The 24,241-nt window shown below is 40.5% G+C and overlaps 2 protein-coding genes across 4 annotated transcripts in view; one reads left to right on the top strand and one right to left on the bottom strand.

Annotated features, from left to right (window-relative positions):
• Positions 1-447: 447 nt before the first annotated feature.
• Positions 448-10,931, top strand: garem (GRB2 associated, regulator of MAPK1). Of its 3 annotated transcripts, none has more exons than XR_013804391.1 (8): positions 448-818; positions 1,880-2,020; positions 2,254-2,384; positions 2,549-3,727; positions 4,010-4,164; positions 4,441-5,248; positions 9,548-9,783; positions 10,011-10,931. XR_013804391.1 is itself a non-coding variant. In XM_079661765.1 (6 exons), the coding sequence occupies exons 1-6, from the start codon at positions 698-700 to the stop codon at positions 5,294-5,296; spliced, it is 2,586 nt and encodes an 861-aa protein (XP_079517891.1). In that variant the 5' UTR covers positions 448-697; the 3' UTR covers positions 5,297-7,937. The 3 variants fall into 3 exon arrangements, 1 of the variants encoding a protein (XP_079517891.1); XR_013804392.1 differs by having other exon boundaries at positions 4,438-5,248; XM_079661765.1 differs by lacking the exons at positions 9,548-9,783; positions 10,011-10,931 and having other exon boundaries at positions 4,438-7,937.
• A 17-nt stretch (positions 10,932-10,948) lies between these two features.
• prkdc (protein kinase, DNA-activated, catalytic subunit) overlaps positions 10,949-24,241 on the bottom strand; it is a 29,902-nt gene continuing 16,609 nt past the window's right edge. The window contains exons 55-86 of the mRNA XM_079661764.1: positions 23,818-23,991; positions 23,266-23,364; positions 22,916-23,126; positions 22,642-22,816; positions 22,342-22,545; positions 22,057-22,172; positions 21,816-21,947; positions 21,549-21,728; positions 21,093-21,304; positions 20,884-21,022; positions 20,554-20,742; positions 20,014-20,238; positions 19,711-19,819; positions 19,419-19,521; positions 19,194-19,347; positions 18,939-19,113; positions 18,343-18,536; positions 18,050-18,233; positions 17,755-17,915; positions 17,369-17,580; positions 17,176-17,263; positions 16,942-17,085; positions 16,640-16,850; positions 16,464-16,531; positions 16,156-16,376; positions 14,293-14,385; positions 13,343-13,423; positions 13,168-13,239; positions 12,879-13,080; positions 12,589-12,777; positions 11,706-11,845; positions 10,949-11,553 (exon numbers count right to left, since the gene is read on the bottom strand). Of these exons, the coding sequence (XP_079517890.1) occupies positions 11,349-11,553; positions 11,706-11,845; positions 12,589-12,777; positions 12,879-13,080; positions 13,168-13,239; positions 13,343-13,423; positions 14,293-14,385; positions 16,156-16,376; positions 16,464-16,531; positions 16,640-16,850; positions 16,942-17,085; positions 17,176-17,263; positions 17,369-17,580; positions 17,755-17,915; positions 18,050-18,233; positions 18,343-18,536; positions 18,939-19,113; positions 19,194-19,347; positions 19,419-19,521; positions 19,711-19,819; positions 20,014-20,238; positions 20,554-20,742; positions 20,884-21,022; positions 21,093-21,304; positions 21,549-21,728; positions 21,816-21,947; positions 22,057-22,172; positions 22,342-22,545; positions 22,642-22,816; positions 22,916-23,126; positions 23,266-23,364; positions 23,818-23,991 (5,062 nt within the window). The 3' untranslated portion in view covers positions 10,949-11,348. The remainder of the gene's footprint in view (positions 11,554-11,705; positions 11,846-12,588; positions 12,778-12,878; positions 13,081-13,167; positions 13,240-13,342; positions 13,424-14,292; positions 14,386-16,155; positions 16,377-16,463; positions 16,532-16,639; positions 16,851-16,941; positions 17,086-17,175; positions 17,264-17,368; positions 17,581-17,754; positions 17,916-18,049; positions 18,234-18,342; positions 18,537-18,938; positions 19,114-19,193; positions 19,348-19,418; positions 19,522-19,710; positions 19,820-20,013; positions 20,239-20,553; positions 20,743-20,883; positions 21,023-21,092; positions 21,305-21,548; positions 21,729-21,815; positions 21,948-22,056; positions 22,173-22,341; positions 22,546-22,641; positions 22,817-22,915; positions 23,127-23,265; positions 23,365-23,817; positions 23,992-24,241) is intronic.

Raw genomic sequence — 24,241 nt, 5'->3', positions numbered from 1 at the left:
GGTTTTGCATATGCTACAAGTCGCCTATGCTGAGGGGTGATGGATTGCTGACATATTTAAGGAGTGGCTTTTAAAGTACAGAGACAAGCAATTGGAAATTATTTAAGTGTCGGTTTTTTCAAATTAATTTACAAGCCTTTATGGGGCACCAGGTTATCTTTATTTTTGCCCCTTTGTCTTGAATTTATCAGCATGAGCAACACAGTTATATGTACAACATTACAACTTCCGGTACATACTTTAATAAATAAATTGCTCTCAAATTGAGCCATTTTCATATACAATTCCCTCTAGCGTGCTATGTTTTATATTCTAAAGGTTTAGAACAACTTCACTGAGAAAGTTTGACATGTGTTTTATGTTATTCACTCTCATATGTACCCCAATGGAAATAAAGCTTTTATTTTAAAAGAAACCAAAACGTATTTCCGTTATTCACTTAACTTCAGACTAGTTGCCCTGGTGCAGACGTCGCGAGCTAAACAAACATGTCTTTGCTACATTATAAGACTACGGACCTTAAAGATACGTAGGCAAATGCAAAGGGCAATATGCGACGATTAATAAGAAACGTGCCAAACATAAAACTGTCGATGGAGAGTTGATATATTATTCAGTTGGTTAGCTTAGTGTAGCCTTTTGTGACCGTGTTTACACATTGCTAGCTAGCTTTCCAGCTGGCTAATAAGCTAGCAAAATGGACCTTGGAACAATGTTATACAACAATTTAAAAGATGTTACATGGAGCACTACGTCTTTACCATTAGATCAACTTGTGAGTGCTTATAGGTTGCCTCAAATGGCCAAGCTGGATAACGGTTAGTAACTTGCTGTCACTTCTAAGTTGAGTTTTGCTAGCTGCTACATTGCTAATTAGCAGCTAAAGACAAACCTACCATAACTATTTGAAAGACAAATAGTTCCTCTTGGTTTTGTCAGCGTATCGTCTTAATTCATGTCAGAAGTGTCATATTGGTATTAGAACTTTGTAATGTTTAATGATGAAAGTGGCTTCACTGTCTTTTTCTGCGCTATTATATATCGTGCAGTTACAACAAATAACGACGTTTGTCAGTGTTACTTTATGTCCTGTAACCTCTCTGCTGTCACGCTGCAGCAATGCAAGTAAATGTAGAAAGTTAGAGTATAAACATTTAATGTAATAACAGCGATAATGTTTCATGTTAGGTACAATGCATTAAGGCCCGAGGAGACTGTTAGGTGTGCAACACAGTGATTACATGGAAATGTGTGCATATCATAAACTGTAAAGGTAGCGTGATGCCTGATTTACACACAGATATTCGACAATAGTTGCTTTTGATAGAGGTATGGATTAATGCATTTGTCATTGTCCATGGAGGATAATGATGTTATTGTACTGAGTAGTGTAATGCCTTGGCTTGAGTCGAAAAAGCATGTAAGGCTCAAAAGTGGTATTTATGGCATATGTTTAATGTTTGGGATAATCCTTTAATATTTGTCTCAAACACATTTTTCTTCCTTGTACCACATTCTAATCAGGCCTATAAATACAAAAATACATTTTAAACAACTTCAAACAAAGCTATGACCATCTCTGTTAGAGATTTAATATTTCAACAACTTTATACCAGGAATTTCACATTTTGCAAGCATAATTATGCAACATTTACATTATGTTTCGCGGGATACATGAAGTGTGTTGGTGTTTTATAAGAAAGGCCTTTATTGATCTCTAGAGGTCATGACACTTTCATGACAGATTTTGATTGTGCAAAGGGGCAGCATCAGAAGATATTCTAAATGTTTATTAAAGAAGGTGTACGTTTTACAGTATTCCAATCTTGCATGGATTTTGAGGGATAATCAGTTTTGTCTGTTGGTTTAATTCTTTCAGGTCAGATTGTTGAAGGGCTCAGAGACAATGACTACCTCTTGATTCATTCCTGCCGTCAGTGGACAACTATTACTGCTCACAGTCTGGAGGAGGGACACTATGTCATTGGGCCCAAAATAGAGATCCCGGTGCACTATGAAGGTGAGCTGCATCTGCTTGGATGCTCAAGGCTTTTAAATTTGCTTGACATTGTCTTTTGGTATCTTTGTATATGTCAAAAACAACACACAGGGTTGGAATTGTGGGCTTCTTGAATGATTAAATGCATTTTATATTTTAAGGGGTTTTTGATGTATCAGTGTTTAATAAAAAAATCTATCAACAATAGGTTCCTAAACCTTTCAGTTGCATTGATACGACTTTTCCTACTTCAGGTCAGTTTAAGCTACTGGAGCAGGACAGAGATGTCAAGGAGCCTGTGCAGTACTTCAACAGTGTGGAGGAGGTGGCTAAAGCATTCCCTGAAAGGGTATACGTTATGGAAGAAATCACGTTCAATGTTAAGGTATATCTCATTTCTTATAATCGATTGTTATGACTCCTTCTGAATTTGGTAGTGTCTATTAAAATGTATAAACTAAATCAAAATGTTTAAAAATGACGAGGTGGAAAAGCTCTCCTTCATTTTGTCAGCCCTTCTCATCTTTCTCAAATCTCATCTTTCCACAGATGGCTTCAGGCGAATGCAATGAAGATACCGAAGTGTACAACATAACACTTTGCACCGGTGATGAGCTGACATTAATGGGCCAGGCTGAGATTCTATATGCCAAGACCTCCAAAGAAAAATCAAGATTCAACACAATTTTTAAGAAGATTGGGAAGCTAAACTCCATCAGTAAGATCGGTCGAGGCAAGATGCCCTGCTTGATCTGCATGAACCATCGCACCAACGAGAGCATCAGCCTGCCTTTCCAGTGCAAAGGCAGGTTCAGCACCTGTAGCCCACTGGAGCTCCAGATGCAGGACGGCGAGCACATCATCAGGAACATTGTGGAGAAAACCCGTCTCCCTGTCAATGTGTCAGTCCCCAACAGTCCACCCCGCAACCATTATGACCTCCACCTCATTCGTGAGGGTCATCGCTACAAGTTAGTCAACATTCAGACAAAGACGGTGGTTGTGTGCTGCATCCTGCGAAGCAACAAAATTATCCCCATCCATTTTCCCTTTCATATGGCCATGCCTAGATGTATTATTCCAGAAGAGCTCTTGCAAGGAGAGCTGTGGCTAGAAACTATGGTACATCGCTGGTTCTCCTTCTGCCAGGATCAGTTTGACATAGATGACTATTCTCGTGCTGTTCGGGATGTGCGGACCGACTGGAACGACGACGGTAAGAGCCCCAAGAAAACCAACGGGAATGGCAGTTGCAGTGGAAGCAGCGGATGCAGCAGCAGCTCCAACGGTTGTCCCAACCAAATGCAGATTCCCAGTTCTTTAACCTATGCCCGGGAGGAACTCACCCAGTCCTTCCACCGTCTATCTGTGTGCGTGTACGGCAGCAACCTGCACGGTAACAGTGAGGTCAATTTGCAGGGCTGTATGACACTGTGTGGAGATTGGGCTCTTCTGCCCTCGGATAGCATCCCTTCAGAATCGGGAGAAAATGAACACTTTTACCCCGAACTGATGGATAGCACAAACTCACAACCATCCCTCAACAAATCTGACGTCCCCTATGAGGAGCTGTGGTTGGACCAATTGAGAGGTCAGATCCCAAAACCTTCTGTGAGTGAGGGACTTCGAGGCATCAACAATGGCTGCAGCACAACAACAGCCCTGTCATACCCAGTCACTACAGATTCGTCTCTTACTCCACCACCGGTTCCGCCCAAGTCTGAAGCTGTGAGTATAATCTCTTTTGCTTACAGTGGTAATCCTTAACATTTGGTTACACCGGTGGTTTCTCTGGCAACAGCAAGTGTAGTTTAATACTACAGCAAACCGCAGCTTCTTTGTCAGAAATACAACATCTGATGAATTAGATTACTGTACAACCAACAATTTAATTATAACGGTAAGCGTGTTTCTGATTTAATGTTGCTCAATCTCTTCATGTAATACTGAATACATTTCCTTCTCATTTCACTAAATTTCACCCTCTAAACATTTTCTTTACCCTTTTAGGTGAAGGAAGAATGCCGTCTTCTGAATGCCCCACCAATTCCTCCAAGAAGCTTGAAACAGATGGCATCAGTGCCCATCCTGTCTAAGCCACGGCAGCAAGACACTCGGTCTCCAAGTCCGACCCTCTCCTACTATTCTTCTGGTCTCCACAACATGTAAGAATTGGCGCCATTTCATAGCAATCATTTGACACTAATCACAACCAATGACAATAAGAAAGAAAATATCAGGAAAATAAAATCACTTTGACAAAAGTAAGATTTGATACATTTAGACAATTACACATATTTGTTTAAATGGCAACTTTATGCTAATCCTTGACAGACATACATTTTTATTCACCCACATTTCTGTTTTTCAAATATTTGTTATGAGGTCTACATGAGGTTTGCTCTTATACCCCAAAATATTTTTCTTTTTTCCATCAGTAGTGGAGCATCTGAGCAGGATGCCGATGATCCACAAGAACCAAGCCATGTGTGCAACCCCTGCAACTGGGCTAGATCCCACAGCATTGAGCCGAATGTGACGTGGCCAAGCAGTAGCCTGCCATCAGATGGGATGTCCTCCAGGTTGTCCTGGCCAAATAACCTCAGCGGAGGAGAATCGCACAGCATGGAGGAGTTTCTACCATCTGGCTGTCGAAGTTACTTCAGCTACCCCAGAAAAAGATCCCAGAGCAGCCGGGAAACCTGCACAGCCAGCTTTGTTGACTTTGATGGAGAGCATGCTCACAGCAGTAAGGACTTCAGGTCGCAGAAAGCCTCCGTGAATCACTTCTGCACCAAATCTTCAAGTTACCATTCAGAAATGTACAGAAACAAGCCAATAGAAGAATCTGACACAAAGCAGAGCCTCTCTTGCCCCATCCTGCCGCCGAGAACACCCAAATCAAACGCTATAAAGAGGGGCACGGATTTACTGTCAGGATTCGATGGTGACAGTGAGCAGGAAACGTCAAATTGCTCACTACCTAAACTTGAGAAGGGCACAAAAGAGATACCTCTCATCTTTACTTCATTAACTCCTAACTCTCCATCATTATCTCCCAATGCACAGTGGCAGCCACCCTCCAGTCTGGCTAATCTTTCTATTGAAGAGGTGTCCAGATCTCTAAGGTTTATTGGCCTGCCGGATGACATTGTTTCTTTTTTCGTGACTGAGAAGATCGATGGGAGTCTACTCCTGCAGCTCACTGAGGAGATTTTGTCAGAGGATTTCAAGCTAAGCAAACTGCAGGTAAAGAAACTCATGCAGTTCATAAGTGGGTGGAGACCCAAGATATAACTAACAGTGTATGAGACTAGCTCCTGTCGTAAAGCAGGGAGCGTCAAGCCTTCAGTATATATGCTATGCACACCAGGCCACAGAGAGTTTCTTTTCGTATAACATGAATTTATTTCCTTGTTACTATATTGTGGGGAAGTTGGGTAATATTTCCCAGCCCCGTTTAAAGTCTGTGACTGCTATCTACTAACTGAATAGAATCATTTGGCACTTTCATGAAGACATTTTCACGTCAGCTACTTAGTACTTTTCCGTAAGTGTTCATGTTAACACACAAATTCTTTATTAGGCCAACAATTGTAAAGTACTGATGTGGCATCTTAATAATGATATTGATAAATATATATCCCTCTGTCCTTAAAGAGGAATATCACAACATTGCTATTTCCAGGATTTAAAAAACAGCACGAAAAACAAATGTTCTATTTAAAAAAAAAGTTAAACAATATTTTGATGTCTTTGCGGAGACACAGTTTGACATTTGGTAACCACAAAACATAAAGCTTGCATGATCCCAAGCTTGCAATTATATAGTTATGCATGAGTTCAGGGATATGATAGAGGATTCTGCTGTTCAAACATTTCTAAACCAAAATCAAAACAGTTGATTTAATTCACTTCTGTTGAATGAACTCAAAACCCAACAAGTAAAGATACTTAACTTGAATTGAACTTTTTCATCTTTTAAAAGAAGGTAGAGGTCTTAAGCTGTACATTTCATCAGAATCTTTTGAAAATTCATTTATTTTCCAATTGGCAAGAAATACTCAATGATGTTACATTTCACCCTGCAGTATCATACAGTTTTAAATAAAGAATTAAAGAAGTTGCTGAAAAGGAGTTGATTTTGCAGCTGTATGACCCTTTAAGTTTTTTAATACCTTTTTATGTTGGATAAAACCAAATACATCAGCTTTTAATGTCAATCGGGTAAGAGTCTTTTTTTAAGAGATAAAGTGTTAATTTAAAACCAACTTGGCTTTGTTGACCATCACGAATGGCATCTGCATTCTTGTTGTGATATTCTCCTTTGCGAAGTTAGCCCTCATCAAAGGGTTCTCATGTTCTCTTATGTGAAACAAGATGTTGTTTCTATTTGATGCTTTCCTAATCCAAAGTTTAATTGACCTATATGGCTCTTTCCTTAAACCTTAAACCTCTCTACTAAAAATGGCAGAGACCTTCACAATATGATGTCCTTACTTTAAATCTAAAATGGAAACAACTGACTGGTAATGGGCCATGACGTTCTACATTAAAATACAAAATATGCATCATGCACTTTGGTAGCTCTCAGCCTAATTAATTGCTGTTAAGAAAATTAAATATAAACCTATAAAATAGTGTCTCTGTAGAAAGTGAATGCACTACACGCCTTTTCAAAACTAAAATGGTACGTCTCCTTTATTCTCATTGTATGCATTATAAGTGTCCTCTAATGCTAGAAAGAAGTAAAAGATAACTTTGCTGCGCCTTAACCCAGAGACCTTAAAAGATATTATATTTACCTTTGGCTTAAAAATGTTTTTAAGTCAGTCTCTTGTCTTAGGAATATACTCTTAACATGTATGTATTTTTCCTATAGCCTGAGAGGCATAGGTCAAATTGAAAATGATCTGATAAAATGACATTTCGTTTTTATTGGTACCAATCTTTGTTTTATTTAGCCTTGATTCAGAGTTGTATTGTATTTATGCAGTATTTAACAAAAATATGCAGAAGAGTTATTGTTATCAGACTATTGGTAGTGCTGATATATGAAGGTGCCTCAGCAAAAACAGCATGTCTGCAACCCAGGTCCTGTTGGCCAACAGCTGTTGTTTCTTCCCCTCTGTCACTTTTTGCAGTGGGTTGTTACATATTTTACTTGATATTTTGTATTTGTTATGTTAGTACAAATGTGATTTTTATATAAAAAAAGTAATAACTAACGGTGAAATAATTTGTGTTGAGAAAAAAGCTTTTGTTCAAATTTCTTTTTTTTAATTCTGTACCATTTACGTTCTACTTTGGTTTGTAAATCCATGTATTTAAATAACACATGGCAACGCAGGGAGGAAAAACCCTGCAAGCCTCAGTTCGACTACATAGAAAATGACTAATAATTTGAATGAGCAAAGTTTTCAGGTGATTTTTCTGATTTTCTTGTTACTTTGTCACAGTGTCCCCTTATTCGAATGGGATTGCAATGTGTCCCATGACCTTATTATTCTATGGTGATTGATGTCTTATGCAATAGCCATGTCGACCATGGTAGTAACAACAAGAAATGGAGTATTATGCACATTGAATTACCTCAGCGGTAATTCCAGAGAAAGTCCAATTTGTACTTGAATAATTCTGAGTAAACTGTGAACACACTACAACAAATGACCTAGCTCTGTAAATACACCATCATCAAGCTTTTAACACTAGTGGCTATCTGATCATAATAACAACGTCTGTCCCCCTCGATCGGGGATGTGTGAGTGATTACCATCTCTGTGCACAAACAAAATAAATAACTAACACTTGTTTTGATCAAATTTGGAAAAGTAAAGGTCAACATTACTGAAATATTGAGTTTGATAGTTATATTTCAATTATACTGTTGTTTCCCTATTTTAAATTGTATTATCTATTAAAAAAATTGATTAACTGACGTTTGTGTGTGTGTGCGTGGGTTTTAGGCCTGTTCAGTTTAGCACAGTTCATATATATAGCATACCAGACCTGGATAACAGATAAGAAACTATTTGTAAAATATGTGTGTAATTTTTAAGTATTTAATGCTTTAATTACATAATCATAAACTGTACAAGGTGTTCTCTGTAATCTCTTAAAACAGTTGCATTCCAAATGGCCTCAAAGATATTAAAACATCTCATAACATAATGCAGAAAGCCCTCAGCAGAGCTCTGGAGGATTTTAGTAACTTATTGCAGATCCTATCTGACGAAATTCGAAACCAGTTAGTGCTTCATCAGTTCTGCTTTCCCCCCCGTGGTTTCCTGCCTTACATCAAGCTGGTTAACATCTCAGTTAAAGGTAACACCAGTTCTGCTTTTTGTATGGCTCAACTTGACAAGAGTTTATATTTGAAGCCTTAAAGAGTCCTAGAGATTGATCCAGATGACCTACAGCGGGTAACTCATAATCACAGACAATGATATAAATTAGTCCTATACATTTCGAGTTTTCCTTTTAGAGGATTTACTTATAATTGTACATTTACATACCCCCTGTGGCTTTATGTGTATTCTTTTTGGACTCCCAATCTTGTGTGAAGAGATTAGCTATCTGTTGGCTCTAGTGCAATGTCACTGACCTAATGCACCACAGCAGAAGTACAACAAATGCTTCCCATCTCACACGGCCAAGCGTTACAAAACAAATGCTAATTACTAGTACATGGAAGGACAATTTGCTTTTGTACAGTTTGTTCCACTTCAATACTTTTGTAGACAGTTAATGGACACTTTCTGTAATGCTATCATAGTAAAGGGATGTCATAAAAACCCTGTCTGGCATTTAGAAAGTATTTTGTGTCCTTTAGCAAAAAATGTAGGTGTTTATTATAGTTGAATCCAGAATATGTTTTATTTCACTTTATTGTATATGGATTACAAGCGGCCGATGGGTTTTCTCCGCAGGGTGGCTGGTGTCTCCCTTAGGGATAAGGTGAGAAGTTCGGTCATCCGGGAGGGACTCAGAGTTGAACCGCTCCTCCTTCGCGTCGAAAGGAGCCAGTTGAGGTGGTTCGGGCACCTAGTTAGGATGCCACCTGGGCGCCTCCCTAGGGAGGTGTTCCAGGCACGTCCAGCTGGGAAGAGACCAAGGGGTGGACCTAGAACCAGATGGAGGGATTATATCTCTTCTCTGGCCTGGGAGCGCCTTGGGATCCCCCAGTCAGAGCTGGTTGATGTGGCCAGGGAAAAGAAAGTTTGGGGCTCTCTGCTGGAACTGCTACCTCCGCGACCCGACCACGGATAAGCGGGAGAAGATGGATGGATGGATGGTATATGGATTAGGATCAGGAATAGGATTATTTCAGGTCAATAAGGGTTGGCTGGTTTAGACCGCTGATCAAAGGTTCAATCCTACCCTGACCGCCACTGCAGAAAACATGCCAATGTGTCCTTGGGGAAGACACTTCACCCTAAATGTATTAATATATGTAATATGTAATGTAAAGCTCTTTGAACACTTGGAAAAGCACTAAAATAAATACCATAAATTAATAACGTCCCTCCTTCTGTTCCACTGTATAAGGCAAAGCCACCCCTCCAACTCCATCAGGCCAAATATGGATACAAAACTGCCTTATCAATGAGGTGGGACTGGTCAGTTTTCTATAAAGACTCCAGATCTGAAACCATCTCCAAAACTTAATTGAGCTCCTAAATAACCAACAACTCAACTCTCCGACCATTCAGAGGGCCCAGCGCAGCAGCAGCCATCTGAGCATCCATTCCACGGGCAGATCAGCGCTCTAAGCCTCCTTCCAGGTCTGTTGTCTATGTTAAGAGACTAAACATTTTGTTAAAATGTTGAGTGTCATGTTGTTGTGTCTCCAAGTGAAGCTCCTAATCTGAAAATGTGACTATTGAAGCATGGACGGACAAAGGAGAACGCTTGAACAAAAATATTTCAGATGTTGGTTTATAATCATCAATATGCACTTATACCCATAAAAAGTTATTTAGTTATTGTCCTATTGTTTGTATGTTGTCAGTCATGTGGACTCCTGGCCTGCTGTTGATGTCCTCCAGCCTCCCTGTCCTTAGCGATCCACCAGACACTCCGATGGAGACTTCTGACGACCAAGGACACACAAGGGCATGAAAGTGGAGGCAGAGAAGGGAAGTGTGAAAATATAAGAAATTGGTTTAAGAACAATTGTAGGGGGGTTGGGGAGGTACTTGTTGCTAATATAGAACCTGTACCAATAGTTGGGGGACAGATTGCTGGAGGGATTAAATCCATGCTGTTGCTAGCACCACAAGCAGACCCAATTCGTGTTGTTTACTCTGACATTAAAGCTCTTGATGTTAAGCTTGACTACTTTCGTGCGGAAATGAAATGGGCAGCTGGTGTCTACCAAATTCCAGTGAACAACATAGAGAAAGCCTGGTATACATACACAGAGTTAGTGTCTGGTTATTCTAAAACTACTAGCTCAGAAAAGGAGGCACTCAGAGACTTTTCTCACACATTATAGCCAGGACGCAGACAGCACTTTGGACTTGCACCATGTTTTGACAGCTAAGCCATCCTCCCTAACTCAAAACCTTGGGGATGTTCTGGCTGATAGTTTAAAATGTCATGAAAAATATATCAAAGTCAAGTTTTTGTATTTGAATGAACTTATGTGTAAAGGCGATATGTAACATAGGTCTTTGTGTGACCTATGTTGATGTCATTATTGTCCATACAAATATGGTGTAGACTTGCACACGTTTTGAGCTTGAGCCTTGAATTGATAGCCGATAAAATATTGTTACAAAGTCACTGCTCCCTTAGCTTCTTTAAAATGCTTTTTAAAATGATGGTTAAAGTTTTTCGTGCAATTAAAAATGAATGAATTTGTTGCATCGTAAAAATCTAAAATATTATGTATTTTCCCAAGTTCACAATATTAAAAAGTTTAAAAATAGACGACCCAAGTGATAGTATCTTTTTTTACATCAGCATCTCACATTTATTTTTTTGTTCAAACTGAAGTTACAAGACAGAAATAAAGGATGGTAAGGATTGGTCCTGTTCCATTAGAATTTAAGTGCAAGGAATTGCCAACATCAAAATATTTAGGCCCTTATGTTAAAACAAGAATATTTTTGATTGTACTATTCTCACACAAACGTTTTGAAATGTTTTGAAAGTGGCCAATAATATGCTGATACTACCAAATCCTTTTCATATTTCAAAAATTATCTTTTCACAGGTACAAAAGACAAAACATTTGATTTTTTTTTTAAACAATGTTCCCCAATTTCCTTTTCCGACACATTTCCAAAGTCTGTGCGACTATCCAGCAATGAGTTGTTTACTACATATTGTAATTGAAAATCAATCACATCCATGGTTCCCAGCCCTGCCAAACTCTGCCAAGCACATTTGGGTCCATGGCTTGGTCCAGCAGACAGTCCACCTGCTTCTCCACTGACAGGCCTGCAGCTGGAAGCTTAGCACGGATGTTGTGCTCCTCACTCCCCAGCGCCACAGACTGGAGCCCTGGGAAAGAAGCGTCCTTCTCAAAGCCCAGCTTCAGCTCCTCACTGACAAAAACAAAACAACATCCAATCACACACATGTCCAATTCAAATGATGCCATTTTGAAGGCTCAAAAAAGCCTCTGAAACAGAACTTAGATAATAAAACGTAATTCATTTGACGTATTGTGATGATTATACCGTATGTGATTATATACCTGGTTATAGCAGCTGGATTTGCTCCTTCTAGTTTTCTTCTGGCAAAGTTCACCTTCTGCAGGGGGTACCAGTTGATTTCTTTGGTGTTCACGTCTTCTGTCCATGTGCCTCCTTTCTTCAGCTGTTTCAACTCAAAGTTCTGTAAGAGAAACATCATTTGTAGTTCAGTTTGAAATGTAAATAATAAATAATAAATCTATTTAATGTAATGTACTTTCTTGTGTGAAGTATTAGAAAAAGGTCTCCATTTCATGTTTGTGTCAAATATTACAACTACTTACAAGTATTCTGATCATTTGAAAAAAGGCGCATTTGCGCACCAACATTGAGAGAGGGAGAGAGAGAAAAGAGAGAAGAGAGAGATACAAAAGAGAGAAGAGAGAGATACAAAAGAGAGAGATATTTGCGAGTTGCATAAGAACTGGTAAGATAGCAGGGTTTCCCACACATAGACTTTATTTCTTGGTATGGCTGTAGCCCAGGTATATTAACGGCCGCCGAAGTATAATTCGCGAGCCATTTAGGTTTAATTGTTTTAATCCGTCCACGAGCACCACGGCATCTGCGATCCCTCGCTCTACCCCTCGCTATCGCGTGAAGGGTCTGCTTAATGCGCTCCACACAGTAACCCTGCTGCGTGCTCACGAGCGCACCTCCCCCCCTTCATAAAGTCAAGTACCCCTCAAAAGGTCCGGTTTATTTCATTTTAAGGATGCGCACCAAGCAACATCTCCAGGTGCTCCTTTGAGAACCAGGGCAAAAAAGTTATGTGCACCCCTGCCTATACTAATGCCTTATAATCTGCAGTTCACTTGTTGCACAGTGACAAATCAGAAATTCAATGTTTAATAGGATCTTTTCGAGGGAGGAGTGATTGGTTACCTTCCAGTCCAGCGAGGGCTCCTTGACGAACACATCCATGGTGTTCAGCAAAAGGTCTGGCTCAGCTCTGTAGGCTCGGAGGGAGTGTACCATGATGCTCTGGATCAAACCCGACTCCTTCAATGGTTGCATTAGATTCACAAACTGCTGTGTCAGCCGGAATGGCATGAGCTCAGGCACAGGGAGGAACTGGGAGGAAATACAATTGATTTATAATAGGTCAGGTCACCACTTTGGTGCCGACTGAAATATTTCAACATTCATTTTTAAATGCAACAAACAAGAATAACCTGTGTGGCTGAACCGAATGCATGACCAAAGTCGATGCCGATCATGCCTCCTGTTTCCATGTTGATCATGAAGTTGGAGAGATGGCGGTCTCCAATACCTAGAATCCAGTGGCTCACACAGAGCAAGGCATGCGAGCTGATGAAGTGTGAGCGCAAGGAAAGAAAGGCTTCAGGGCTGTTGCACATCTTCAGGAAAGCTCTCCTGCCAAATTGAAAAAGAGAAGAAATTGAGTTATGTTGTGAAATGATGTTATAATGAGCAGTTTTATTTAATACAAATTAAACTTACTTCAGGAGGTCACTGGGTACATGCTTCATCACTTTGGAAAAGTTGTTGACCGTCTCATTACGTTTGGCTTGCCTGACAAAGGATAAATATGCTGTAGATCATGGTTGTCTGATATTTCACATTTGATAATACTCAATAAGTTTCAGGATAAAAAATGAACACTCAGGAAACTTACTTGTAAGCTGAAGCATATAGTGCTATACCATTTATCTTTGGACTGATGGTTTGAAGCCATTTATTGTAATCTTCGGCACACCTTTAAAAGAAGAAAGACAATATATGTTTAGTTTAGTGTTATTGTATTTTATATTTTCTTTAGACCTTAAAACCTTAAAGACATCCACCATTTACGATGCAGTATCTTGGATCTCAAATTCATAATATTTGATACAAATATATTAGGGCTTTCAAATGATTAAACATTTTAATCAGATTAATCACAGCTTAAAAATTAATTACGGTAATCATGATTAATCACCATTCGAACTATGTCCAAAATATGCAATTTCTTTATGTATGTTGTTGTGGGAATGGAAAGATAAATGAAAGAAGGCGGATATATCCATTTAACATACAGTATGTATGTTTATTATAACATTGTTCTGTGTGTCAAAATGAAAGACAGCCCACACACCTATCAATCATCAAACCGTGGGGTCTTATTTCATTACGTATTGATTTCTATCAACACGTAATGTTGTATCGATGTATAGAGATGTAGTACAGCAAAAGTATTCTCCGTTGGGACTTCCTGCAACAACACCATTCCGTTATCTTGATTCTGATTGGCCAGAAGACTTTATCAAAGATGTTCTATTTATTTTGCTTACTTAAACATAATTTTTCATGGTGGGGCTAAGCCATTTCTTGGTATGGCTGTAGCCTACCCCAGCCATACCCTGGCGCTGCCACTGGTGGGATGTATGGGGCGGGCCATTCTGCGCATGCGTTAAATGCGTTAAATATTTTGCAATTAATTAAAAAAATTAATTACCGCCGTTAACGCGGTAATTTTGACAGCATTAAAATATATATAATGTGGAAAGTTTAATAGCTCTGAAGATTTAATTTCAACTTAATCACTCAAGACATAGAAGTTATAAGAGTGAAATACAAATACTGTACCTTCCTGCTGTGTCCCGTTCAGCGTCAGTCATTGTGTTGTACAAGAAGTCTTTCAGAGTACAGGTATTCTCCATCCATTCAATGAGGCCAATTCTGTAAAAGGCAGTGAGGATGGCAAATTAAACTTCACTGAACAATACTAGTATTATTTCAATTTGTATTAGAAAATATAATCGTTTTTGTATATCTAGACCAGGGGTGCCCACACTTTTTTGGCTGGTGAGCTACTTTTGAAATGACCAGCTAACCGAGGTCTACCAACCAAAAATAAAATCCCAAATTGCAAGGGTTGCTGAATAACACGTTTTATTTTTACATGGGATAACTACAATAGGGCTGCAACAAACGACTAATTTGATTATCGATTAATCTATAGATTAATGAAACGATTAATCGACTATTCGGACTACTACTGTGTGCCTTGCACAATTTCTCAAACGCTCTTATTTAGCCATCACCTTTTAGATTTAGTTTGAGGTTGTTTTAGGCATGTGGAAACTAACAATGAAGACAATAAAGATGAATACTTGATTCAAAAATACATATATTATTAAATTAACTTAACAAATTGTGAACAAAATTAACATTGCTTTTTATTTGAATTAAATAAATAATATTTCACATCAAAAGAAACAACAATGTTTAAACAAATCTTATAAAATAATCTGATGACAGAACTGGAAACAGAATAGCTTAAACTTTAACAAAATAAATAACTCAGTTACCTCTAATCATTAACCCATGTTTGTATAATGTAGTTAACTCCGTGTGTTGCTGCTAGCATACATAACACCTGACGTGGAAACGTTACTCGTGGATGGGGCTACAGAGCTACTAGAAAGACAGTCGAACCCGGTGCATTCGTCCGTCTGAATGTGGTGCACTTTTGCTAAATGTTTAGACAAATTGCTCGTGTTACCGCCCTTACATGCTAAACACTTTTGGTGACGAGCATTGTCCACCTCAAGACGGGTAACATGTAACCACACCTTGGAGCGCTTCTCTCCACCATCTCCTCCGTGTGTTGCTGCATGTAGCAGATGCGTGTGTGTAAACTGCCCCGCCCCCTTGCAAACAGAAGGGGGAGAGAGAGATCTCTTCTGGATTGGAAAGATAGAAAATACACCGACCATAGACGCATTTGTTTGTCTTTTTGCATGTTAGAAACGAGTTGGTGACACTAAGACTAAGAGATAATGTTTGTGTAGCAATAATACATGAACTTTCTCAACTCGCTACTCGGAGGGAAGTCGCTGTCATATGCCTTGTGAACACTCCGATAATGCCTCTCCACGTTACCTTTCTTTGGCAGAGCGACGCTTGCTTTACAAATGAGGCAAATAACCTTTGAATGTGACATCACAAACAAAGATTCTCCCTCCCATTCTGTGTGGAAGTGGTATGTCTTTAGCTTTTTGCTCGTTCCCGCACTCATTTTGTTGTTTGTCTCTCCCGGCACTTGACTGATTTTGTATCGCTTTGCATTCTGGGTTAACAGACTGGAAAGCAATAGGTCGCTTTTTCTGTCAATCAAGTCAACTCCTGAATTAAGTGGCAGGGAGGCCAAGGGAGGAGGGATCAAAACCTGTTTTGTCTATTTTAACGGAGCTGGATTTTTTTTAATTTATGAATGACTCGCGATCTACCAGCATTGCCCCCGCGGTCGACCGGTCGATCGCGGTCGACGTACTGGGCACCTCTGATCTAGACTTTGTTCTGTTTTTAAATCTCTTCCTTGCTTGATCCCGCTACCAAAGAACATAAAAAAAACATGATCTAGTCCTACTTCAATTTATGTAAAGATGACAAGCATTCAATTAAACTGGAAGGACAGAGTAATGGATAAGCAGAGAAGCCCACTACCTTCTGGTGATGGGAATGACTTGATAGGTGCGCAGCTGCATGCCTCTGTTGGTGCAGGCCGCATCGTGACTCAGCAGAATGTTCATGACAACAAACAGCTGCTCGATGCGTTGGTCCTGACGAAGGTCCTCTCCACCCTTCACCAGGAAGGGGTGGTCCCGTTCATCATCCCCACGGATGATCAGACGTTTGGGTTTGCGAAGAGAGGACATCACCTTTACCTGCGGGGCATAACATCAAGCTAATGTACTGACCTTAAAAAGGGTTAGAAAACTATTATTTTAAAGTAAATGTCAAAATAAACATACCCTTTCGTCAAAGCCTGTTATTTTTGCATGATACTCCGGCAAAGGTTTGGATCTGCCATCATATTGTCCTATAGCGACAGGAAAGAAAAACAGCTTCATCAGTCAACAGATTACTCGACACCTACATTTAGAGAGCTCAGATTGCCCTGATTTGAATCGTGCAAGTTTAAACTGACCTGGAATCTCTAGCTCATTGTTGAATGTGTCTGCTTTAAATCTACTCAGCAAGGGCGAGTATTCCTTCAGATTCCCTGGTGGGTCATTTTGGAATTGACGCATGGATGATGCGAGTTCCTCCACTTGCCGCAAAAAATTCTTCTCTTTCCTCTTCTCAAACAGTTTGCTGCCTTTAGGTCCCAGTAGTTTCTCCACCTCTTTGGAAAATTTCTGTTAAATAAACAAACAAATGTCGTTGAATAGTGCTCTTGTGTAGAGTAAACATACTGTTGCTATACGAAAGGGATCAAAGAAAAGAAACCTTGATGAATCTTGTGCGAAACTTTCCATGGCGGCCCATGTCACGATCCCCGAGGGAAGAGAGCATCTCGTCATACATGTTGGCCATCTGCTTCTTGTCGAAGCTTGGTCTCTCAAATTCATTTTTCACATAGTCCCACCAATCCTGTGTGGGCCAAATGACAATCATCAGGTAAAGACAGGTTAATAACCGGGGGCCGTTTGGTTCATTCATGATTAAACTTGCACTTATTACCTTAAAAAGCATATCAGGGTTTGTTAGCTGCTGCAGTGCATCCACAACGTTTTTCACAGCTTCTCCTTTATCAAGCATGCTCATGAGCCTGTTAATAAACACACAAGCACAATACCAATAAATAGTACCGTAATTTATGTATATTTAAGTGTCTTTTTTAATTCTTCCCCAGAATTTCTTTTTGGTAGTTTACCTGTTGACAAATTCCTGCTGCCTGAAGCCTGTAGCAGAGTCCTCAAACTGGTAACATTCTCTGCTGATCATCAGAGCGTAAACCAGTGCCTGAGGGTAGCACTCTGCTATCTGCCCAATGCAGTGCTGCACGGCCACTGCTTCGGGCTTGTCCAGTAGGGCAACCATTTGGCTAATCCAGCCAATCAGCATCCAGCATGGAATGGACATCATCTACACACAGAAACAGATGTTTTAATATGGCTTTACTTCATTTCTGTTTGAAATCATGTGGGAAAAACAACCTTTCTTCACAAATTCAAGATAACAAAGAGTCAAATAATTGATTTTGAAAAATGATAATTTTGTTTTCACACAACATGACATCCCTGGTCTTAAGATTCTTACCTCTTTTGTTATGAGGTCCAGTGTCTCAGAGGGGTACAACTCTATGATCTGCAGCAGACGTGGGAACTTGAGGCGAGCTTCCTCTGAGTTCATCTTCAGTGCTTTCATCATGCTCTCCACTACACGAACAGGCAGCGACAGCAGGTCTGGAAATTGGCTTTCTGTAACAAAACGCAAAAACATTACAAGTTAGATCACTGGGTTACGGTTGCATGAGGGCATGAAGAAACGTAAACAGTAAATAAAGTGTCCTCAGAGTATCCTTTGAAAACCATTGGCTAGCATTATGTCTCACCAGTATCTTTCTGCTCCTCCTCCCGCAGCAGCTTGTCACAGAAGTTAGCCAAAGCCATGTATGTCTCAATGATGCTGCTGCTCTCCACACAGTCCTGAGTATAAGACTGGAGCTCTTCGTCAGCCTTTCTGGTAGCATCACACAGCAACTGCAATGCTTTTAGCTGCAGCCCCACTTCCACTTTCTGCAGGAAAAACAGTTTTTAGCAAATCATTATTTTTAACATACAACACATTTTTGCACAAGACATACTGTACATTATATGTTTTAAAAGATATAAGAAGGATACCTACCTTTGGATCTGCACTGGGCCAAGCACATCCAGAGAGCTGCGCAATTCTCTCTGCTTTCTCCGCTTCAATAGTTCCCAGCACCGAGGGGCTCTTGCTTACAGCTGTTGCCAGGATGTCGAAAGACGTACCCTGGAGTATCTTTTGGAATCTGAATATTTGAGCTGTGGCGCTCTGACAGTCATCCTGAAGGTCCTCTGCAGAAACAAAAGAGCTGACATTAAAATACAGTCACACTTTTCAGCATTTCACAGCAACTTAAGTAAAGTTATACTTGAGTGTCATTGAAATAATCTCAACAATGTCATATGCTGATTACTTTATATGTGTTACTACAACTGGCTAACTAACACAAAAACTATAAATAGCGTCAAAAAGTGTAAAACTAAAATAAAAAAGTGTCTTTTTCCAGTTTAATGCCTCCAAGGAATGGCCTTACAAACTTGAAATGTTGATATTAATAAGTAGACACCCTGACTTGTTCAATTACTACAATGTTTTAAACAGGAACAAGTGCTAAAAATAAAATGCTTGAATGCTGTTGATTCTCAGATGTGTTATGGCAAAGAGTTCATACAGGAGTTATTTCCCTTGCTTACCCAGGAGTGGGACAATCTTCAGCACTGTACTGATTTGCTCCACAGGACCCTGGGCCAGGCTGCGTTTATGGTTGTAACGGCTAAAGCTGTGGACCCACCGCAGCAACCAGCCTCTGTTTGCTTTGGCCTCTCCGTGAAGTTCCTTCAGCAGCTTGGTGGCCACAGGAAAGTTATTCTGAAAACAACGTACATGTTCCAAATTGAGTGTAAAACGTGATAGCAGAAGAAGAATAACCTCCACAGCTGGTTCCTCACCTGCTTCCACGCGCTGTCGGCCATTTGCAGCTTCATGTTGAACTTGCACTCATTAACTAATGTGTCAATGTCACCTTCTGAGTCGTCCACCTCCATGCTGTCACTGGGAGCGTGGACCCTTAGCTTTTCCCTGATCTTGTCCAAGAAGAAACATCTGAAATGTGGAGATCAAATGTTACACATCATTTGTTTTCTGATCATTTACACAAAATGTTCCTTTCTTACCGAGATGTGATGATATCATCCCATAAGTTAATTGGATCCGCTTTAGCATCAGGGTACCGCTCAGTCCACAGTCGGATGAGCCGCTTTAGGGAGCTCACAGACACTAATGAATGAACATGAATAAGGTATTGAAGAGTGTGGGAAAGCAGATTGTTTTCAAAGTATGTAACGAGGTCAGTTGTAGTGAGATTATACTACAGGGTATTACTTTGGATTAAATAATAAGCCTGAGGGGTCATGTTTTGGGGATATTCACAGTTTTTTGAGTTTTAAAAAGGTAGCATCTGCTCACCCTCTTCTCTAATGAACAGTAGGAAGTCCTGGATTTCAGTCAAAGCCTGCACTGACTGCAGGATGGTCAGCCGACTTTGAGTCAACAGCGTATCCACACTGGAGTAGTTCTGTAAGAGGCAAAGACATTGAATGCACTGCCACTTCCAATATTTTGGAACACAAAAAAAAAATGTTTTTACTGAACAGTATAATGTGTATGAATTCTAAATACATACACATTATACTGTTCAGTAAAAACATTTTGTGTTGCTTTTGAAGTAAGAATGAATAATAATTATTTGAAGAGCGCTTAACAGCCGACCTGCATGAAGAGCTGCATGGCGTAGTTGGTGTAGTATTTTGCGCGGTCATAGTCCTCCTGCAGGATGTAGAGTAAGCTGAGCTCTTGGCTGTAATGGCTTTCCAGCAGCTTTTTGCGCTCCTCCACCTTCATGGCTTTGTCGATGAAGGTGAGAAGAGTTTGGTCCGTCTCGCCCAGCTGCAGCTGCTTCAACATGCTGCGGATCATGTGCTGCAGGTACATGTCCTGGCACCAAAGCAAAGATACTATTAAGAAAAGCTTTGCATAAACTTAAATGACATCTGAATACCATTGATTTCACAATCCTACGATTTGCTAAAGAAATCTTTCTTCTTTTGGGGTCAAATGTAACCTTTGATTACCATTACTAAAAAGGACTAAAGATTCTAAGAGGTGTATCTGTAATGTAGGTTTTCATTTCAAACACTCCCTCGCTGCACTTTAAACAAGAGAAGAAGAACAGCATTTTGGTCAGAGTCAAACTTGCAGGATGTCATCTTCTTGGTACATTCTTTGAATTTGAAAGGTCAGATGTATTACCTGGTAGAGCGGCTCAGACCACATCTTCTCCAGGTTGGGTGGGGAGTTGTCATCTATGTACACAGTGGAGCAGTACTGGAGAGACTTCCATTCAGTCAGATGACTGTAGGCCTCCATTGCAGCGATCTCCCAGAAGTCCTTCTCAGAGTCCGTGGGCTCATTATCACTCCACAGCTCAGTGTTGAGAGCCTGCCAGTATGAAATGAGTATACAAATGATCAATATGTTTCACCCACAGCAGGTAATCAAGGTAAAACTGAACCAATCAATCCAGGTGCCTAGACATGCTAAATAACCACTATAGATGTATTGTATTGGGAAAAACTATACCCCATTGTAAAGCTTAACAGCTTCTGCATAGTCATTGTTGGCTTCAGCTTGAAGTGCATCACAGGTGATGGACTTGGTCCCAACTTTACCACCAAAGATGCCGCGCACAACATCAAAGTCCTCCAAAGATCTGTAAAGCCTGGAAAACAAAAAGCATTTTTAGCACTTAACCAAATCACCTAAGACCATTCATTACAACAATGTGTTACCTTGCAAGGTGGATCCATTTGTTGGTATCTGGGGGGATTTCTTTGCGTCCTCGGGAGCGCTTGGCAGAAGGCTCTTCGTGCCCCCCCCCCCCCTGCAACAAGCTCTCCTCCAGCAGCAGGATGCCCGACGGCTGCTGGAGGCTCATCAGGCAGGTGGAGCTGATGGCTGCTGGATCCAGCTGATGGAGCTCCTTATGCTGGTGGCACATGTCCTAACAACACAAGCAGGATTGAAACTCAACCCATCAGCTTTCGGCCTTAGGGATGTGGTTTTAGGGTTGACATTGATAATCAAGTTTCCAAATACCTTCAGTATGAGACCTTGCAAGCTTTTTTCTCATTGGTCATTAATACAGTGTAATTATTACCAATACATCTTCCATTCTAGCCCTTTAAATGTCATTTTTCAGATAAAAGTAAAAATATTTAAATGGTTAATTATTCTCAATGTCTTACCTGCACACATGCTATGAATGGAGGGAAGCAGAGGGAGCTTTTGCTCAGGAATGTATTCATGTTGCACCGCAGCTCCTCTTTAATCCTCCCGCTCTCCTCTCTTGGTTTGAGTGTTTCCATTTCTTGAAGGATTCCAGCAAACAGGGAGCTGAACAGCTGCTTGGCTAAAATCGGATCTCTCTGTAGGACCACGCAAAGAAAGGGAAAAGTCAATTAGCTGTGGTTAAAGTATCCGGGCAAGGGCACAGACACCTCTGGCAGTCTAACCTGGGCTAGTGCTTGGAGAGGGGCGATGAGGCTGCTGTACGGGATCTGGACGTCTGGAAAGTCTCCCACTCTGTAGTTACGGTAGAGAGTCACCTGAGCCTCTTTTCTTAGCCTCTGATCAGCTTTGTCTTCCTGTAGGACACCAAACAGAACCATTGATGGTTATAGACACTGGCTGTATTTCTTAAAAAGAATTTGTGGTGCCATTCAATCTTCCATTCCAAGGTTGCAGGTTTATTACCTTTTTCTGTCTTTGATGTCGGATCTCTTTTTGTGCAAAATTCAAGCTGACTTTCTCCTGATCCTTGAGAAATCTGCGTCTCAATCTCAGGATGTTATTACGTTGCTCGTTTGCAGCTGTTGACAAAAAAGATTCTCTTAAATAGAATTTCTATCAACATAAATAGTCACACTGCACATGACACACAAGTTATTCCAACTTGATTATATGACCCAATATTTCGATATTAGAACATACTTATGTTACGTATTTAAAAAGGTGGGTTTATCCTTTTAAAAGACTAACCTTGTGTGCGGCTGTCCACCTCATCTGTTGATGCAGTGAGCCGCCTGAGGCCAAACCCTTCTCCTACTGGCCTCCTCGCTGCAGCCTGCCTCTCTGATTTCTTATCAAACACCATCAATGACGACAGAGACTCAGAGCCAAGGGTGTAGTCTGCTAGTGTATCCACACTGCTGCCCGTCAGCCAGTTATATGCTGTACGTCGACCTGGGGAAAAATCAATTCAAAGGCAAATATATCTGGTACCTCACATGCCTCGATCATGAGTTACGCTTCAACACCAGGATATTCAAATCTATGCACCTGCTGTTTGAGTTTGGCTGAACTCCAATGAAGTCTGAGTGGCTCGGACCTTCCCCTTTATGCTTCCAGACTGCGTCGCTGACACACTCTCAGGGATTTGAGAGCTTTGGGTTTCAACAAACATGGGAGTCATTACTGTACTCCTGAGGCGCCAGTTGGAATCAATCACATAGTCCTAGAGAGTGAAAAACCCATCACACTCATCAGTTACAAACAAATTCAATCTTAAGATGGAAATCTTTGAGATACATGAATGCTGCAGATTTCAACGGACCTGGAAGGTACACTCTGACAGTGGATACTCAAAAATGTTTCGTTTAAAGTCGGGACTCTGGCTGGTTGTTTCCAGCAGCAGATTGGTAGCCAGGCTTAAGAAACACTTTTCTATTTGACAGGAGTACAGAGAACCAAGCACTGCCATCATTCGCTCAAGGGTCGCAGTGGGGAGGCGCTTCTCCTGACTCCAGAAGTTCCGAACATAAAGCCTGAAAACAGAATGGAAGAGGGGTGTTAGTTAAAAAACACTCAATACTGTATGGTGGAGGGTTCAGGATACACTTCTTCTGGGTTATATAAGAAATTATAACATACAATTAAGGCAAGTGAGAAATATTGGGGACTTACTGAAGGCCTTGGTTTTCTTCAGATAGTCCCTGAAGTAAAGTTTCTTTAGCTGCATTCAAGACCTCAACCGAGGTGATGTCTTCCATGCTCTCTGCATCACTTGACGAATAAGAAAAACAGTATATCCTTAAAGACCACATGAACTCTCTGTGTGTGACACACACACACACACACACACACACACACACACACACACACACACACACACACACACACACACACACACACACACACACACACACACACACACACACACACACACACACACACACACACACACACACACACACACACACACACACACACACACACACACACACACACACACACACACACACACACACACACACACACACACACACACACACACACACACACACACACACACACACACACACACACACAAGTACAGTAATGCAGTTGAATTAAAGCATAGAGCAATATAACACGAGTCATCATGGAGGATTTGCACATTTGACAAGTTTTGCCACCTGGAATGCATTTTACTCACATTTTAGTGGTTTAGTTTGAAGCCAAAAAGGCTCACAGTACCTGTAGTTGTCCTGGATCCACATGAGGATGTCATACATCCTCTCTCTGCACACAGGGGAAGGGTGGGACACAAAAGCTGTCACGGCTCCCAGGAGCTCCTGAAGCTCAACTGGAGTCAGGCGGGCTATGATCTTGTGGATGATATCCAGACACACTCTCTGCCTCGATTCATCCCTGGAGAGATGTGCAGACACATAGCTCAGCAAAAAATAAATAAAAACCATTCACATTTGTGTCAGCTAAATAAAGGACTCACTGTATGGTACATCTCTTTGGAGTCTCTGTATTTGATTCTCACAAAGGAACTGGATGTACTGTTTTTGTGTGAAGCCGGTCATTTAAAAAGTATTTAGGTTATTGAGAGAGCTCTGTTAATAAATCATAAAAAAACTAATGTCTAAATAAGTGATAACTAAACAAAATG

The sequence above is a fragment of the Notothenia rossii genome, assembly GCF_949606895.1.
Source record: "Notothenia rossii genome assembly, chromosome: 12".
NCBI lineage: Eukaryota > Metazoa > Chordata > Actinopteri > Perciformes > Nototheniidae > Notothenia > Notothenia rossii.
This window is presented reverse-complemented; position numbering and strand designations above follow the sequence as displayed.